Here is a 16,172-nt window from a genome sequence, read left to right as displayed (position 1 = left end):
TTAAAAGATGAAGCAGGGCGGGGAAATGAAACGGCCTCCTCTTGTGGGTCCTTCTCGCCCACAGTAGCTCCTGGCTCTGTGCTGCAGTGGTGAGCTTGGAGCAGCTCTGGTTGGCCTCCGGCAGTGGTCTGGGGACGGAGTCGCCGTCATCCCAGCTCGCAGGTACCGGCCCTGGAGGGGAGGAAAATGAAAAGGCTCCTCAGTTGTGGGAAACAGGCAGCTCTGGCTCGGCTGCTTTTTTCCTTACTTCACAACAGCATCTTACAAAAAAAAAAAAAAAAAAAAAGCTGAGGAAAAGTGTGTTTCTGGTTAAATCCGCAGCTGTGTGGAACAAGTCACGGGTCCCTGGGCCAAAGCCACCAAAGCTGCTGCAGTTCAAAGGCCGGGGGCTGGCTGGGCGCAGCATGTGGCTGCCGCTCGGAGCTGCCTTGGCACAGCCCGATCCTGCTCCTGGAGCTGGTGCTGAGCGTCCTGCTTCCCTGTGGGGCGAGCAAACGGCGTCGGCACAGCTCGAACCCTCCCCTCCCTCACACAGCTCCAGCCGGCGCCGCTGCCATGACACACGCCCCACCTTCCCCGCAGGTTTCGGCCGTGGCGCTGGTGACGGAGCCAAAGTTTATTCAATCGCTGTGTATTTATATGGGGCTCTGCAGGCCGGCTCCTGCCCCATCCCCCTCCCTGCGGGACCGGGCCCAGGCAGGAGCGAGGAGACCCAGCCCTTCATCCCTCTGCCGGGATGGATCAGCACTGGAGCACCTCGGGCCTGTGGCAGAGCCACCGGGGGGCACAGCTCGTGCCACGGCCATCCCCACCTCGCCGCCCGCTTCGGTGCCGGTGGGAAGCTCTGGCCGGGAGCCGGTGGGCAGCTGCCAGGCTGGTGCTGGCTCCAGCCGCTGCTCTGCAGCCCCGTTCCCCGGGCAGGGCTCAGCAGAGCGGGATTCGCATCCAGCTGCGCTCAAGGGCAGGCCCTGACTTTGCTGGGGCTGCGGGGAGGGGGACACGCTGCTGCCGAGAGCCCCCGCCTCGGGCCGGGCAGGAACACAGGCCGTGCAGAAAACACCACGCGTGGCTGGGATGAACCAGCCAGGGATGGAAAACCGCTCCTGGGAACGGGACGGAACAAGTGACCGGACTGGTGCTGAATTGCTGCACTTAAAAGCAGCATTGTGGGTGCCTGCCCCGTGGCTCAGCACCCTACCACCGCTGCGCACCTCGCTTACGGACGCCGCTCTCGAAGGCTTCAACACCCCCTGCCCTAGGGCACTGCTGCTGAAGCCGGGCACCTGGGCCACATGCTTCTCTGGGGCCACCAAAGCCTCGTGTCCACCAGCCCTGGCCCCCTCCCTCGGCAAGACGCAAGCAGACGAGCCAGCAGAAAGCGTGCTGGCCCTGCTCCCCTCCCGGGGGTCGGCCACCGAGGTCCCCACAGGGTGAACGTCCTTTTCCTGGGGATGAAACCTCTCCTTACGCGAGTGGCAGGGCTTGTCTGCTCCTGCTGCCGGAGCTGAGCCCAGGCCAGCTCCACGCATGGCAACAGCTCAGCCAAGGGGAACACGAAGCATTAAAATACACACGCCGAGGTGCTTCCCTCGCTCTTCCTGGGCTCCGGGGTATTTATTTCAGATATTCCTTCGGGGGCTGTTTTAGAATCGAATGCTGGCTTGCAAAAAGCACCGCAAGGATTTCCCCTGTCCCGGTGATGCCGGGGGAAGGTTAGAGCCCCCCCGCTGGGGTCACTGCCCCCTCCCTGACTGGAGAAGGGAAGCGGGATGCGGAGTGCGCAGCCATGGGACGGGAGGACACACCGCTCCGCTCGGGCTCCAGTTTCCCTTTGCTGCTTCCCCAGCGCCGCAGAACGGGACCTTTTACTCCGTGTCTCCGCTCCTACGCTCATCCGTGTCCTTGCTCGTGCACAAACCCACCAGCGAAGCCCCATCTCTGCCGGGAGGCTCCAGGTGAGCAAAGCGCAGCCCCCAGCCCCGGTCCGGCCGAGAGCCAGCCTGGCACAACCCGTGCCGGTCACAGCCCTGGCAGGCCAGGCAGCAGCTGAGGGGGGCAGGCGGGATTGGGAGCTCCTCACCTCCGCTGCTGTCACTGGCATGTCACGCCGTGCTGTCAGAGGCGCAGGCTGCCTGCCAGCCCATAATCAGGTGAAGTGCAGCCCTTTCATTTTCCGAGGCAGGAAGCACTCGGCCACCAGCGAGGCCTCGCGCCTCTGATCTCGGCCGGAGCCAGGGCTCAGCGGCAATTCCAGACGGTGTCCGGCTGCCGCCCGAGCCCTCAGCGCAGCCTCCCGCCGCTGTGCTCCCTGCCTGGGACGGTCCCTGGTTTCTGGGGGGACAGAGGAGCTGCCTCTGCCCTTCCCTGCCCCACTTCCAGCAGCCCAGGTCCAGCCTGGAGCACTAAACCAAAGGAAGCCCCCCACACTGTCGCCCACAGACCTCCGAGCGCATCATGAGGGTTGTGAGACTATTTCCCTGTGCCTCAGTTTCTCCAGGGGACGCATCCTGCCGACACAGTGTCACAGCCAGAGGCTGGTGCCTGCCTGCAGCTCAGCCAGGAGCCCCACGGACCCGGCGCAGCCACAGTCCCAGCCCCGGGATGCAGCAACGTGCATCTTCCAGCTCCCTGCTGCGATCGATCGCCCCAGAGCCTCCCCAGGGACCCGCAGCCTTCTTACGTTCAATTAAGTGGACGTTACCCCTTCCATCTCTAGTGATTAATAAAGGTTTAATTGCTGCTTCTGCTGGCTGCTGGGGCAGGGCAGACATTTCCCCGGCCCGCCGGGTACAGGCTGGGCTGTTGTGAATAACCTGCATTTCAACCGGCTGCACAGTTCTTCAGCTCCGAGCGCCAGTGAGGGGCTGGTGGAGCCCCTGCTCAGCCCTGAGCACCACCCAGATCCTCCCTGCCTCTCCCTGCTCCATCCTGCACCCTCCCAACACCAGAAACCAGAGCCTGGAACCACAAGCCTCCTCTCTCCCAGGAACGCTTCAGCCCACTGTGCTGCCTGTACCACTGCGTGGAGCGTCAGCAGGGCTGAGCAGAGGACGAGTCTACTCTTCTCCATGCACAGGAGCTTACGGCCTTCAGCAAGCCCATACTAAGAATAACGGGAGGCCATCTCCATCCTCGGCCAAACGCCCGGCAGAACCATTGCTGGAGCTCTAGAAACCCATCCACCACCACAAAGTGAAAAAGTCTGCTCGACATTCAGGTGAGAATTGAAGTAAAGGTCACTTACCCCACCGCTGGTGCTCGGTCCTGGCTGGGAACACATGCAGCGCACGCTCCCGGCTCAAGCAGCATCTTGCTACACCCAACGAGGTCCCAAATCACAGCTAGTCCTCTTGTCTCCACGGGCGAGACTCAACTTAGGCCTCTAGACACTAACCTCTACGACACTTCTCTTCTCCAGATGGAAGCCAACATAAATCAGAACCTGCCGTCAGCTGCTCCAAAGCTCCTGCCGCTGTCGACACCCAGAGCGGAGCCACCGGCCAACCTGGGCTGCACCAGAGCTACCCGTGCTCAGAGAGGGCCGCGAGCGCAGGCTAACTTCCCTCCGGGACCTGCTCTACACCTCGTCACTCATCCCATGCACAAAGAGCTGGAGGAAGGAGCAAGGTAGAGAAGAAAAAAATCAGGATTATAAATCTAAAATTTTATTGAGACAAAAAACTGACAGAGCTTGGTATGAAGTTAAAATCCAAACACGTACTTTACATTTAAACAACGTTTTCACAGAAACCTAAACACATGCTTTTAAAAAAAGGTTTGTACAATGCAAGTCTAGATACATACCACCCTACAAGGAGGTGCCAGGAGTCTGGTGGGGCTCATGACTCCAGACATTAAATAGTTCAGTATTTGTAATAAATCTGATTAAAAAAAAAAACAACCACCAAACAACCAAAACCTCAGAAGATTCAGGGTGACACATCCGGCTCCAGCACCAACGTCTGGGCTCCTACAAATAATCACTTGTTATGGGAGAATCTGGAATTGATTTTATGTTTTCTTGTGCTGCTGTTGATTTCCTCCCCCTCCCACAACTAAAGGGTTCCCAATGCCACTGGCTGGACAGTCAAATTAAGGTGAGAAAAGGAACGAGTAGTCAGAAGTCTCTCTCCCCCCCTGCCCCCAATTTTGAGAAATAGCACCTTGTAACGGAAAGAAGGGTAGAAAGGCTTTTAAAGGGTTAAACTCCATGCCCGCCCCACACCCCACCCTCCCACATACAATGCATGTGTCAGTAACTGGCAGTTCTGCTTCAGGACAATACGAATCACAAGTTTGCATTTTCACAAGTCTCCCCTCACCCCCCCTTACCCCCCCCTGCCCGGTAAAAACTGCTCGCAGGGTTTTGAGGATCTTGGCTCCAGAGATTTGGACATTCACAGTTTCAGTCTCATGTCAGTGTCCCTGTCTCTCTAGTTCTGTCATCAATACTGGGCTCTTTCCCCACCCGCCTTTTTTTTTTTTTTTTTCTTTTTTTTTTTTTCTTCTTTTTTTTTTTCTTTTTTTTTAACTTTTTTTTCCCTTTTCTGAATTCAGGTTCTAAAAAAGATCTGGAAATGATCTGGAACATTGTCACCAGACCTCATCTCCCTCCCTCCCCAATTAAACAAGAGACCAATTTCCCCACATCCCTCCCCCCAGATCCCCAAACCAATACACCAGTAAATAGCAAAAGAAAAAGAAAAAGGAAAAAAAAAAAAAACCAACAAAAAAACAACAACAAAAAACCTACACACATGCTACGCCATAAAAATGCAGAGTTAACACTATTGGGAAGAAGGCTGTGGGTTGCTGAGATGGTCTTTGAAGAATAAGCAGTATCCATCTGCACTCCCTTTCCCCAGCCCACCCATCACCAGTGATAGTCCTTCATGGAAGGGGCTTTGCTTCCTCTCCCACAAGCTGCAAAATCGACAGCCTTGAAACAAATATCCCCATTCCCTCCTCCCACCCCTCGCCGGTATCCCCCTGCCCTTCCCTCCACCCCCCCACCCCCTCCCCAAACTGAGCCGGGCTGGTTTGAATCTGTACACAGCATGAAGCTGCATAAAGCAGTTGAGCAGCTGCAGGGCACAGAAACCATACTGGTCTCTTCAAAGGGCATCTTCTCCAGCCATCTCTACGCTCCCAACCGAGCAGAGCTGCGTTCTCTCCCCTCTTGCTCAAACCCACAGTTCAGATCTTTATACAAAGGCTGGCCCGAGCGGGTGCCAGGGGTTAGTTCTTGTCCTCTTTCTTGTCATCGTCCTCTGAGGGGTAGGAATGCCATGTCAACCTCTCCTCATAGAACGAGATGACCACCTGCGGGCACTTGATGTTGGCTTCCTTGGCGGGGACCAGGTCGGCCTCGTCAGAGTTCTTCCTAGAGGCCAGAGCAGAGGTGCAAGTTAGGGTGCTGCGGAGGGGAGGCAGAAGAAGCGGAGACCGGAGAAAAAAACAAGGTGGCAGGTCAACGGAGTCCCTGAGGAGCTCAGGGGATCCAAGCGACCCCTTCCCGAGTGGCTCTGGAGCAGGGAGAAGCAGCACGGGAGCTCGGGAAGGGTTCAGGCGTGAGTTCAGCTCTGTGTTGTCAGGGACGGGGAGAGAAGCCGAACCACAGCTGCGGCCCTGTCCCCAGCCACTCCGCACTTCTGAGACGGTGCAAAAGCAAGTGGCTCCCACACCTGCGCCTGCCTGGTTTGGCTCCCACCTGTGCCAGCGACAAGCCCTGTGTCACTACAGCCAACGGGGACGCGGTCATCATCACGGCTCTCCTCTGGGCGCAGCCTTCCAGAACTGCAGCCCGTGCCGTGACACCGTGCCCCTCTCTCTCCCCAAGCTCGCGCCTGCTGTGGGGGGACATCTTAAGAGCCACACAATCCCGAGGGCCCTACCTGCTCGTTTCACATCCACGTTAGCCTCAGCGCAGAGGGTCACCTCAGGCAGCAGCGCCATCGCCAGAGATTTCATGCCAGGTAGCAGGGACTCCCCAGGTGCAGGTCCTTCCCTCTCTGGCACAGAATAAGTGAAGAAGTGACAGACACAAAGACACACTCACCACTTCATCAGGAACATGAGCTCCCCGCTGGAATCTGTGGCACCAATGATTCGCTCTGGCTCAAATCCTCGGGCAAAGCCTCGTGGTTTCTCCGACTGAAAAGAGACAAGTTTCCACTTGCAGCATCACCAGGGTAACAGCCACAGCTGTTTCTGGTCACCAGGACACGCTGGTGGCTGTTCAGAAAGGCTCTGCATACCAGATGCTCAGACTATAACGACTAAGGCCAGCGGGGAACTGAGAAGACTACTCAGGTGTGAACCCACCACACAGGTGACCTCCTGCCAGGCCCCGGGCAGTGTGGCCCAGCGTGCTGCTGCTGCTGTTGCAAACAGAGGATTTGATTTCCAAGGCCCTGCTGGTCAAACTCTTGTGCCGGCCAAGATTCAGCAGCTCCGGGGATGAAAAGAGCCTGCAGAGCCTTTTACTGTTCCTTTTCCCCAGCAGCTATGCACAGCCTGAGCAGGAGGCTCTCTGCTTCACCCTGTTCCCCTCTCCAAGGGGCAACAGGCAGCTCCTGCCGCCTGTTTCACCCCTTCTGCGGCTCTTCAGGAGAAGTTTGGGCTCTGCACCCTTCCGGTTCAAGAACTGGCCTTTCAGTTTAGTGCTAGGACTGGCTCCGGATTCAGAGGCCCAGCTCAGCCAACAGCTCATGCCTCCTTCCGAAAGCTACAGCTTTCCAAAAGCACTGCAGCTGCGTCTTGTTGAAGTTCAATAGTTTCCCCTCCGTGCAGGAGAACAGTTTGACTGAGGTTTTGCAGAGCAGCTGCTCTAGCTACGAGACACTGTGCCCAACGCAGGGGTAAGGAGGTGAGCACAGAACCCCCACTCTGCCTCACCTCCTCCTTCTTCTTCTTTGGTTTGCTCTCTTCCCCTTTATCCTCCGTGTCAGACTCCGCCTTGCGCTTGCTTCCCTCAGATTTCTCACTCTCATGTGCAGTTTTCTGGGACTGAAGGAACTCTGCAATGAGGTCTGGGCAGTCGAGGTTCTCCTCTGGCTCCCATGTGTTATCTTCACTGCAATCAAAGACAACAGCTTAGTTTTACAACGGGGCAGCTGGCTGCAGCTTTCCCTGCCAAGGAAAGAACTGGACACCAGGTCATGCGGAGATGCTGAGAGAAGCAGCAGCCTGGATGTGGGTGTCCTTGCCCCACAAGGCGGGACCCTGCCCCGATCCGGGCAGGGATGCCAGAGGGCAGGGCAGTTACTTCCTTTCTCAGGGAGAAACACAATTCATTTTATCCAACTGCCTTTCCCACTAGGTTTAAGGCAGGGAAGCCCCACCAGGGCGCTACACAGCCTGTCCGTGAGACAGAAATGGGACTTTCTCACCCAGGCTGTGCTCTCCTCACCCTGACTACAGCTCAAGGCATTTAGCACTGCTGTTTTTATCATTATGGCTGCCCTTGGCCTGTTGGCTCCGTTTTACAGATAGGAGAGGAGCAGGGAGGCTGAGCCACCTGCCTGGAGGCTTCGGGAGCCAAAGGAAGAAGAGATGCTCGCGCCGGAGCAGCCCAGCACCCACCCTGTAGCAGCAGGCAGGGAGGGAGGCACTTACTCCGAGAAGCCTTTCCACTTCAGCAGGTACTCCACTTTGCCCTTTACCACTCGCCGATCCAGGACCTTCTCCACCACATACTCCTCCTCCTCTTCCTCTAAGACCTCTTCCACTTTCTTCTTGTTCTGTTTTTTTCCCATTGTGCTGGCCAGTTTTTCAGCTTACGGGCGACGCTGCTAAAAGAGGAGCGAGAACCACACGTTTGTGTCAAGGTCAGGTTTGCCTTTGCCAGGAAGCAAACATGTTGGATATACAGAGGCAAAGCAGCGCAGGAATGACGCTTTGGAGAAAACAGGCGCATACGAAGTAGGTAACACCAACAGATGGGCCAGGATGGTCCTCCCTGCCGAAAAGACAAACAGGAATCTCCAGCAGGAGCTGCTGCATTTACATGATGCCTTTTTGACACACAGCTTTGGCCTTTTTGTTTCCCCAGCACCTTCCTTTACCAATTCCATCAAGACCCTGCCCGATTCCACCCATACTTTGTTCCTGTTTTCAGCACGCCATGTTGTGACCCCGCTGCTCTTCTGTTGCTCACTGGCCTCCAGAAGCGAAGCAGCATCCTCCATCAGCGGCTCCACACCTTCTCCTTCCTCTGCCGAGTCCCAGGTGTCCCCCCCAGCCTGTTCTCTCCCCTTTCCTCACCTTGCTCACCTGCCCTTCAACTCAGTTCAACCCTGCCCTGAGCTGCAGAAAGCATTTGCAGAGCTGTGCAGCAGCGTGAGGGAGACAGCGCACTGTCGATATTAACTAAAAGTTAATAAATAGTTAATCCAAGTTAAATACAAGTCACAGTCCCCGACACCAAGCTCCCCACGTTCATTTCTTTGCCAGTTCATGGATGTGCACTCTGGGATATTTACCTAACTGACCAACCCAGCCGAAGCTTTTTTTTCTCTCCTTATTTTCCAGAGATGTTTAAAGAGTCAAAAATTCCTACACACATACCCAGTGCTCGCTGGGAAGCAGCGCAGAGCTAGGGGAACTCTGTGGCCCGGCACAGCCCAAGGCTACCTGCCGCAGATGCCACAGCACACAGGTAGTGCGTGACCGGGTGGCCCTCGGCGCAGCTCTGTTTTCCACTCGCATGGAGGTGACTGCAGAGGAGGAGCAGCCCTGCCAACATGCCGGGCGCTTCCCCCAGGCTGAAACGAAACACCTCAGAGAGCCAAAAACCACAGAGAGGCCCCACTTCCCTGCCGAAACCCAGCTCGGACCAGTAAGAGCACCGCAGCTGGGCAGATCCTGGGTCACAGCCTCTCCCTGCTGCTGCCGGCACGGCTGTCCATCTTGCCCCTGCCCTGCGTCTCTGCGGTGGGGCAGGTGGCTCTGCTAAAAACGCCCCCTGTCCTTCCAAATGCCCTCCAGCCACTTCTTGGTTGGTACCAGTTACACCAACAGGTCCCAGCCCCGCAGCCCAGATCCCGAGCCATCACACGGCCCCGCGAGTGGAAGAGCCAAAGCATCTGCTTGTGCAAGAAGGAGGCGCAGGAAGGGTTTTTTCTTCAGGTTCAAGAAAAATACAGAGCCCTCCAGCACCCTGACTTCATCGCCAGCCTCTGCTCCGAAGAAGTCCGTGCAGCCAGCCGAGCATGCCGAACGAGTTGCGCTGATTTAGATCAACCGAAGGGTCAGGAGGTTCCGAGTCTCCTCATCCATTATCTCCGATAAGCAGCTGTGCCACCACAGAGCGCCATGGCAAAGCTGGCAGGGGGACCCACACCGCCTGACACCAACTCTGCACCTCGGCCTCCCAGCACCCCACCCTGCTGAACCGCTGCCCAGGGAGCTGTCACAGCCTCAGAGCTGAGCAACATGACTTCTTTTTCATTCCAGTAAAAAATACTTTCTTCTTCTTTTTTTTTTTTTTTTTTTTTTAATTCCAGTAAAATACGTATTTTCTGCCAAGCAAAATGATTAGTGAGCAGGTCAAACATCACCTGCTCAGAAACCTTCATTTTGCCACTCAGCTTATCACGAATATTCCAAAACAAATTTCAGCTGGCAAAAATCCATGCAAATCGGGACGGGTTTACATGGCAAACCAAAAATCCTGCCGATTTACGCCGGCTGAAGGAGATGTCAGAGCTCAGCGACAGCCTCAGTTCTTGGGGTACAGCTGGATGAGCTCCCTTGTGCAGCTGCCGTAAGCATAGCCTTCAAAGGAGAAGGCTTAAAACCAGGTTCTGCAGAGCTCAAAAGGCCACCAGTTCAGACCAGCGGGAGCCACAGCAGAGGACAGGAGGGAGCTGGCACGCTCCAGACCACCCCACCTCTGCTGTTGTCTCAGACAGGGCTCGAGGGCAGCCGACGAGCTTGGAAGAGCGCAGAGGGAGAAAGCAGAGCTTCTCGGCTTGGCAGGTGCTGGACCAACGTGTTTATACTTTGGACCCTGCTGCTGCTTTCAGCCTGACCTTGGCGTACAAGCTGTGCCAGCACCCGGGCTCTGGCGACGCGACGCGACCAGCCCCTGGCCACACTTGGGCTGTAGAGACATCTTCCCTTTATCCCCCAAGCCCTGCACGCACCAGCTGCGAGGGGACCACAGCCTCTCCCCCCCACAGCAATGTCAGGGTGGAAGGGGCAGCGAACACCTCACCCCTGCCACGGCACCCAGAGCTGGGGCTGCTCGGAGCCAGGCCAGAGAGGCTGCCAGCACCTCGGGGTGCTCGGTGGTCACGGAGCAAGCTGGGAGGGCCCAGGGCCCCACATCACAAGCCCTTTCCTTCTGCTCATGTTTAGCACTAGATCTCTCCATCTTTCTTTTGACTGGTGGTCTCAGAAGAGAAGTTGGCACCTGAAGAGGCCGCAGAGCAGGCAGGGAGAGGGGAAGAGCTTGTTCTGCTACTGCACGGGCTGCGCTGTGCTTCAGCGTCCACCAAAGGTGCAAGCTCAATCCCCTCGAAGCATCAAATGAAGTGAGAAGTTCCCTGCCCTGTACAGACCAGCAGCTGGGGTGGTGGCAGGGATATTCCACAGACAGGCACTGCTTCCCTCATCAGTCCTTTATCCAATGCCAGAGGACACCCAGCCCCCCCCCAGGGATAAAGTTTCATTGCCCTGTTCAATGGGGAGGTGGAACCAACCACCTGGAAACAGCCCACTAAAACGGAGCCACGCAAGATGCATCAGAGAGGCATTTCCCTCCTGAACTCCTGGGCTGAAATACACTGACAGCATCTTTAATCAGCTGCCAGACAGAGGCCAACCCGAAGCAGCAAGGCTCCCGGTCGCCCGCAGGCTCCCGAGGCGGCGGCCAGGCTGCCTGGCACCACCTCAGCTGGTGTGCAACACAACAGTGCGGAGCCTCCGACCCACCGCCAGCATCTAATCCCCGAGCAGGAGCCAGCGCTGCAGCAGGAAGCCCAGAGATCGTGTTTCTTGGAATTCTTCAGACAGTTCCTTCCTCCCCTCCATCCTCCTCCTCTGGCACCATGTGGCTGCTGGAGAAGGGGGCCAGAGCCCAGCGCTGGCAGAGGAGATGCCCAAGAAGGTGCTGTTGCAGCTCTGGCTGCTACCAGCAAATAAACCCCGAGACAGCCTGGAGGGGCAAGGTCTCGGGCTTCCCCTCTCTCAGCAGGGATTTCTGTTCAGCTGCAGCCAGAAGGACTTCACTCAAAAGCACTGTGGTTATTGCTTGGAGATGGGCTTATTTTTAAGGCACCTAAGGATGCTCAGCTGGATCACGCAGCTGCTTGAGCGGCTTCCTAAGGAGGCAATTGGATCAAGAAGTCTAACGGTAAAGTCTGGCCAAGATGAGCTCGGAGAGGAGTCGCTAGAACCAGAGGTGGTGCGTAGGACGGGCAGGTGTGGAAAGGGGAACGGAGAGAGGCAATAGAGCAATGCAACACTGCAGATCCATGGCTTTATTGTGGTAAGCGCTGGGCCAAGACGACGCAAATCCAAGGCCAGGAGCACTTTGAGAAAAAGCTTGCCAAGGGAAGGATAAATATTATGCCCACTTATTATGCCACTGCAGTGCAAAGGGTTGCAGTGACCGTACCTTAAGCGTACGACAGGCAGCGACCCCTCCAAGGTCCCCAGACCCTCGGGGCTTGTTCCTTGCGGCAGATGTTTCCCCCTTTCTGCTAGAGGCGTTGACACTGCAGAGTCCCAGTGTCACCCCCTGGCACGGACCTGCTCTGCCTCCGTGGGTTCGCAAGATGCCTGCGGCCACGCAGGCACGGGGCTGGCACCCAGCTGCCTGCTGACGAGCTGGCCCCTCGGCACCCACCACAGCTGGTTTCGCCTCCAGAGCCTGCATGCCGGGAAGGTGCTCTGGGCAGGTAAGGCCAAGCTGTAGTTCGCAGCATCTGCTGCTCGGCATGGTACAGTTTCTAGCGTTCAAGCCAGCAGCACAGAGACAAGCTGCTGCACAGGCCTCTCGCTGCACTGCAGTCAGAAACGCAGCCGAGTGCGAGAAAGGGACTCCAGCCCCCCCCGGGGGTACAAAGTCAGTGCGTGGCTTTATCTGCGGAACATCTGACTGCTCCCCACACCCTCTTCCTTCGCGTCAGGAATGCCTCTGTGCAACAGAGCGCTCAACAAAGATTTCAGCCTTCTGTGACATCCAAACCCTCCAATTTTAGGTATTAAAAACAAACCACAGCCACCCAAAGCACTGGCTGGTTTCTAGTCTCTGGAGGAAAGGGGAGAGGTTGAACCATCCCCCTCTGTTTGGAAAGGCAGCGCAGGGAAGCCTTACCCCGCGCTCCGCTCCCGCAGCCTCCAGAGCTTTCAGATAAACCCATTTCACACACAGAGCTCCTACATGCAGAGGTGCAGAACGAAGCCATTTCATTTTGGGAAGGACAGACAACTCCTGTTACATTTGCACGAGCAGTCTCATGTCTACAGAATTTGGGCCTAGATGACTCCTGCCTGAGAGAGATCTAACCAGAAGCATGTTTCCTAAACTTCTGCTTCAATTTTCTGTACTTAATGCACGAAAAAAAGTCAGCATATACCAAAAAACACAATTTCAAGACAAATTCAGGATGGGCCTATGCCCAATCTTTCAATTTTCATTTGCTGCTTCTTACCCAACACTAAAGGCAAAGCTGAAACTCTTTGTGAACAGAGCAGAACAGCTTCTTGGGTCAGCAGCTAAGAGGAAAGGACCCAGGGCACACCTAAGCCACTAGAAAAAGAATTCAAACTCCGGTAAAAGGCTGTGAAGGAGGAGGCCCAGCACGAAAGGAAAGTGTGTAGGAAAGACTGCGTTACTGGGGCAAGAGGAGCAGGCAGAGGAGCAAGAGCCAGCGCTAGCAGTGCATCGTCGCAGCAGATCAGAGCGAAGCACGTGCTGGTATCGAGAGATCTCCTGGAGAACAGCATCCCGGTGGGGAAACCAGAGAAATACCAACAACACCCAGCCCCGCTGGCTGGGACGCTTTCTTTGGAAGATCGTGAAGCTCTACCTCGTACCCTTCCGTGATGCCTGGCGCTAATCTTTCCAGTAGAAAGTTTAACAAAGAAAAGGAAGAAAAACGTGGAGACCCAGAGGTTTAATTTAAGTACAAACTAGTTCCATCAGCTGCATCTTAAAGGATTAACAGTTCAGCTCAGCTTTATTGAGTTTTAAACTTAAAACATTTCCTCCTTCTGCCTTTCTCAAACTTGGCTAGGATCACTCATCTCTTTAAAGACTTATGAGCATGCCAAGTTTATTCCACACGCGCCAGGGAAAGGCAGCAGGCATCTTTCTTTTGAAGTGGGAACAAGCATGTTAAGTCTTCCACTCTCCAGAACCTGAAAACAGCAGAAAACATTTCTGGAAAGTTTGAGTGAAAGCTCAAGCCTGTGAGCAGGGACCAAACTAAAGAAAAGCCACAACCTTCAAGCTCAGCCACATCATTTCCAGTTAAATTCACAATCCATGAGAGAATGCACCTCTGGATTTAAGAGACACACACATGCAACAGTAGGAATGTTACCTCCTTGCTGGAAAAAAAGAGAACCTGAGGTAAGAAATCCCGTCACGCAGACAGGAATTTCTATGTGGCAGCAGACACAACTTCTGAACTCCTCTAGATCAGAAAAACACTGATGGCATTAGAGCAGGGATTTACGTTCTTCTCCTTTTTTGTATAAAGACGATAAAACATCGCCCCAGGTGCTGCAGGGTTCCCAGCTTCCCAGTGCCCCTGCCACTGCACCACCTCCCTCTCCACACGCAACCCCAGGCCCCTACAGCACCGTCCCCTGCCAGCCCTCATCCCTAGGGACACGGGGACCGCCCGTGGGGGCACTTCCCCAGCAGCCCCGTGCCCAGGAGCTGCCTGCCAGCGCTCACAGGCCCTTCACCTGCTTATTTCTGCGTTTCAGTGGCGCTGGGCAGTGGGGATAGAGCAACTACAGCTGTTCTCATCATTTTCACTACTAAGATCACGAGCACCGATAGGAAACCGCGCCTGGGTCACAAACCCAACAGGGACTGTTGACTACAAACATGCCCATTGCAAACACCTTCTCTCTCAAATGCACGAGGGATTTCTGAGTTTTATTTATATTTTTTTTAAGTTAATCAAATCTTTTACAGATAAAAGCCTGTAATTATTCAGCCAGAAAGCCCTTTTATAGTTTGATCTCTGTTTTGTAGGGACAACGTAAATGCTCGCTGCTTCCAAACTGATCAACCCCAAAGCCAAGAGCACTGCCCCATCCCTGGGATCCTCACACTCAGCCCTCCATCCCTGATACTCCCCACTCAAACTCAGGCCACTTTTTGGTCCCTGCCACCTCCTCCATGTCACAAGGGAGCGAGTCAGCTTCACAGCACAGCCCCAAGCCAAACCCCGCTGCCGTCCACTCGCTGCCATCCACTTGGCAGCCCCGCATCTGCAAAGGTTCGCCACCTCCTTGTCCGGAGATACAAATCCCATATTGCCTCCATCATCTTCCCTTTCCAGAATTCCTCCTCTTCCCCCAAATGCTTCTTAATTGCCCTTCCGAGTGTGGCTTGACTCCCCCAACTCTCAAACCTCCTCCGCCGGCAAAGGGGCTGGAGAAAGCCAGTCCTGCCAGGGAGCTGCCCTGACACCCACCCCACGCTGCGGGTGAGCAGGGACTCGACCCAAACCCAGCTCCTGCTGCATCTCCCCCCTCATCTTCCCCAACACATTCCTGCTTCCAGCCCACCAGCCTCAACCTCCCTTTTCCACCTCCCGCCAGCCCCACGCCGAGGTCCCCACAGGAGAGCTCTCCCCCAGCCCCAAGGCCCCACATCCCCCCCAGCTCACTCCCCAGCAGCTCTCCTCCCCCTGCTCCCTGCCTTCCCGCAGCCTGTTGAGCGCCTTCCCGCTCATTCTCCCCGCCAAAAACTGACACTCGTCCCCTCCCCGCTCTCAGAGTGGCCAGAACCTGAATCCCCCTTTCCTCAGCCCCTCTTTCCCCCGAATCTCGCCCCCCCCCCCCCCCCCCCCGCCCCCTGGCAGCATCGCCCTCCCCTTCTCCCCATCCCAGAGGCTTCATCAGTGCTTTTTTAAAGCGCTGCATGCGAGTGCCCCTTCCCCCCCAGAGCAGGGGCTCTGCCCCAGCCTCTCCGCTCCCAAAGGGCATTTCCACCCCCCAGGCCAGCCCCCCTCATTCTCCCAGCCCCCTGCAGCAGCCCCTTATTCTCTCCTCATGCCCCAGCCCCCCAACACCCCCCTTTCCCCTCTGCCCAAAGGCACCCCCACACCTCTCCCCCCACCCCCAGCTCATCCCCTGCCCCAAGGCCCAGCTTCGCCCCCCGGCCAGCCCCTCCTCACCCGGCTCCCCGCCCCCCGCGGCCCCTGTGAGGCACGGCCCTACCAGCACATCCCTCTCTCCCAGCCCCCCCAACTCACCCCCCAATGCTTCTCCCAGTGCCCCAACCCCCCCCTTTCCACTAATCCCCCAGAAACTCAAACACTCCCTTTCCACTACCCGCCCCAGCATCCCCAGCCTCCTCCCTCTCCCAAAACACCCCTCCCAGCACCCCCACCCCACACTAACGCTTCTCTCAGCGCCCCAACCCCTCCTTTCCACTGACCCCCCCAGCCCCCAACCCCCTCCTCATTACCCCTCCCCAGCACCCCAAATACCCTTCCACTAACCGCCCCCCCATGCCCCCCAGCATCTCCCCCCATCCCCGAACGGCCATCTCGCCACCCCGAACACCACCTCCCGCAGCACGCACGCCCCCCCACCCCACCCCACCCCACCCCGGCCCCCCCCAGTAACGCCCAGTCCCTCCCAGCATCGCCCCCGCCCACGGCCCTCGCTCACCTTGCACAGCCCCGCCAACGGTTGCCGAGGGGAAGGGGCCTGCGGGGGCAGGCGGGCGGGGCGGGTCGGGTGGCGCCGCGGGCCTGGCCGCTCTCCGTCCGCCTCCCTCGAACAAAAGAGCCCGGCCAACCCCAGTACCCGCCGCCCGCGCCGCGCCTGCGCCGCGACCTGCGCCCGCCGCCCGCCGCGGGGCACGCCGGGAGCCGTAGTGCGCCCCCGCGAGGCACGCCGGGAGCCGTAGTGCACCGCCGCGGGGCACGCCGGGAGTTGTAGTTCCTCCCCCCCGTGCCGGCTCCGCCGCA

The 16,172-nt window shown here is 57.0% G+C and overlaps 1 protein-coding gene across 3 annotated transcripts; it reads right to left on the bottom strand.

Moving 5' to 3' along the window:
• Positions 1 to 31: 31 nt before the first annotated feature.
• On the bottom strand, positions 32 to 16,011 carry CBX1 (chromobox 1). 3 transcript variants are annotated; one of them, XR_008744625.1, is made up of 7 exons: positions 15,871 to 16,011; positions 7,618 to 7,793; positions 6,898 to 7,075; positions 6,059 to 6,153; positions 3,805 to 5,383; positions 3,245 to 3,610; positions 32 to 171 (listed from the first exon to the last, which is right to left on the bottom strand). XR_008744625.1 is itself a non-coding variant. In XM_055789787.1 (5 exons), exons 2-5 carry the CDS (start codon positions 7,755 to 7,757, stop codon positions 5,239 to 5,241), a joined length of 558 nt encoding a protein of 185 aa, XP_055645762.1. In that variant the 5' UTR covers positions 7,758 to 7,793; positions 15,871 to 16,011; the 3' UTR covers positions 3,644 to 5,238. The 3 variants fall into 3 exon arrangements, 2 of the variants coding, with proteins under 2 accessions (XP_055645762.1, XP_055645763.1); XM_055789787.1 differs by lacking the exons at positions 32 to 171; positions 3,245 to 3,610 and having other exon boundaries at positions 3,644 to 5,383; XM_055789788.1 differs by lacking the exons at positions 32 to 171; positions 3,245 to 3,610 and having other exon boundaries at positions 3,644 to 5,383; positions 7,618 to 7,790; positions 15,871 to 16,003.
• Positions 16,012 to 16,172: the final 161 nt, after the last annotated feature.

Source organism: Falco peregrinus, chromosome 18 (assembly GCF_023634155.1).
Source record: "Falco peregrinus isolate bFalPer1 chromosome 18, bFalPer1.pri, whole genome shotgun sequence".
NCBI classification, from domain to species: domain Eukaryota; kingdom Metazoa; phylum Chordata; class Aves; order Falconiformes; family Falconidae; genus Falco; species Falco peregrinus.
Note: the sequence above shows the minus strand (reverse complement) of the source record. Positions and strands in the feature narration are given on the sequence as shown.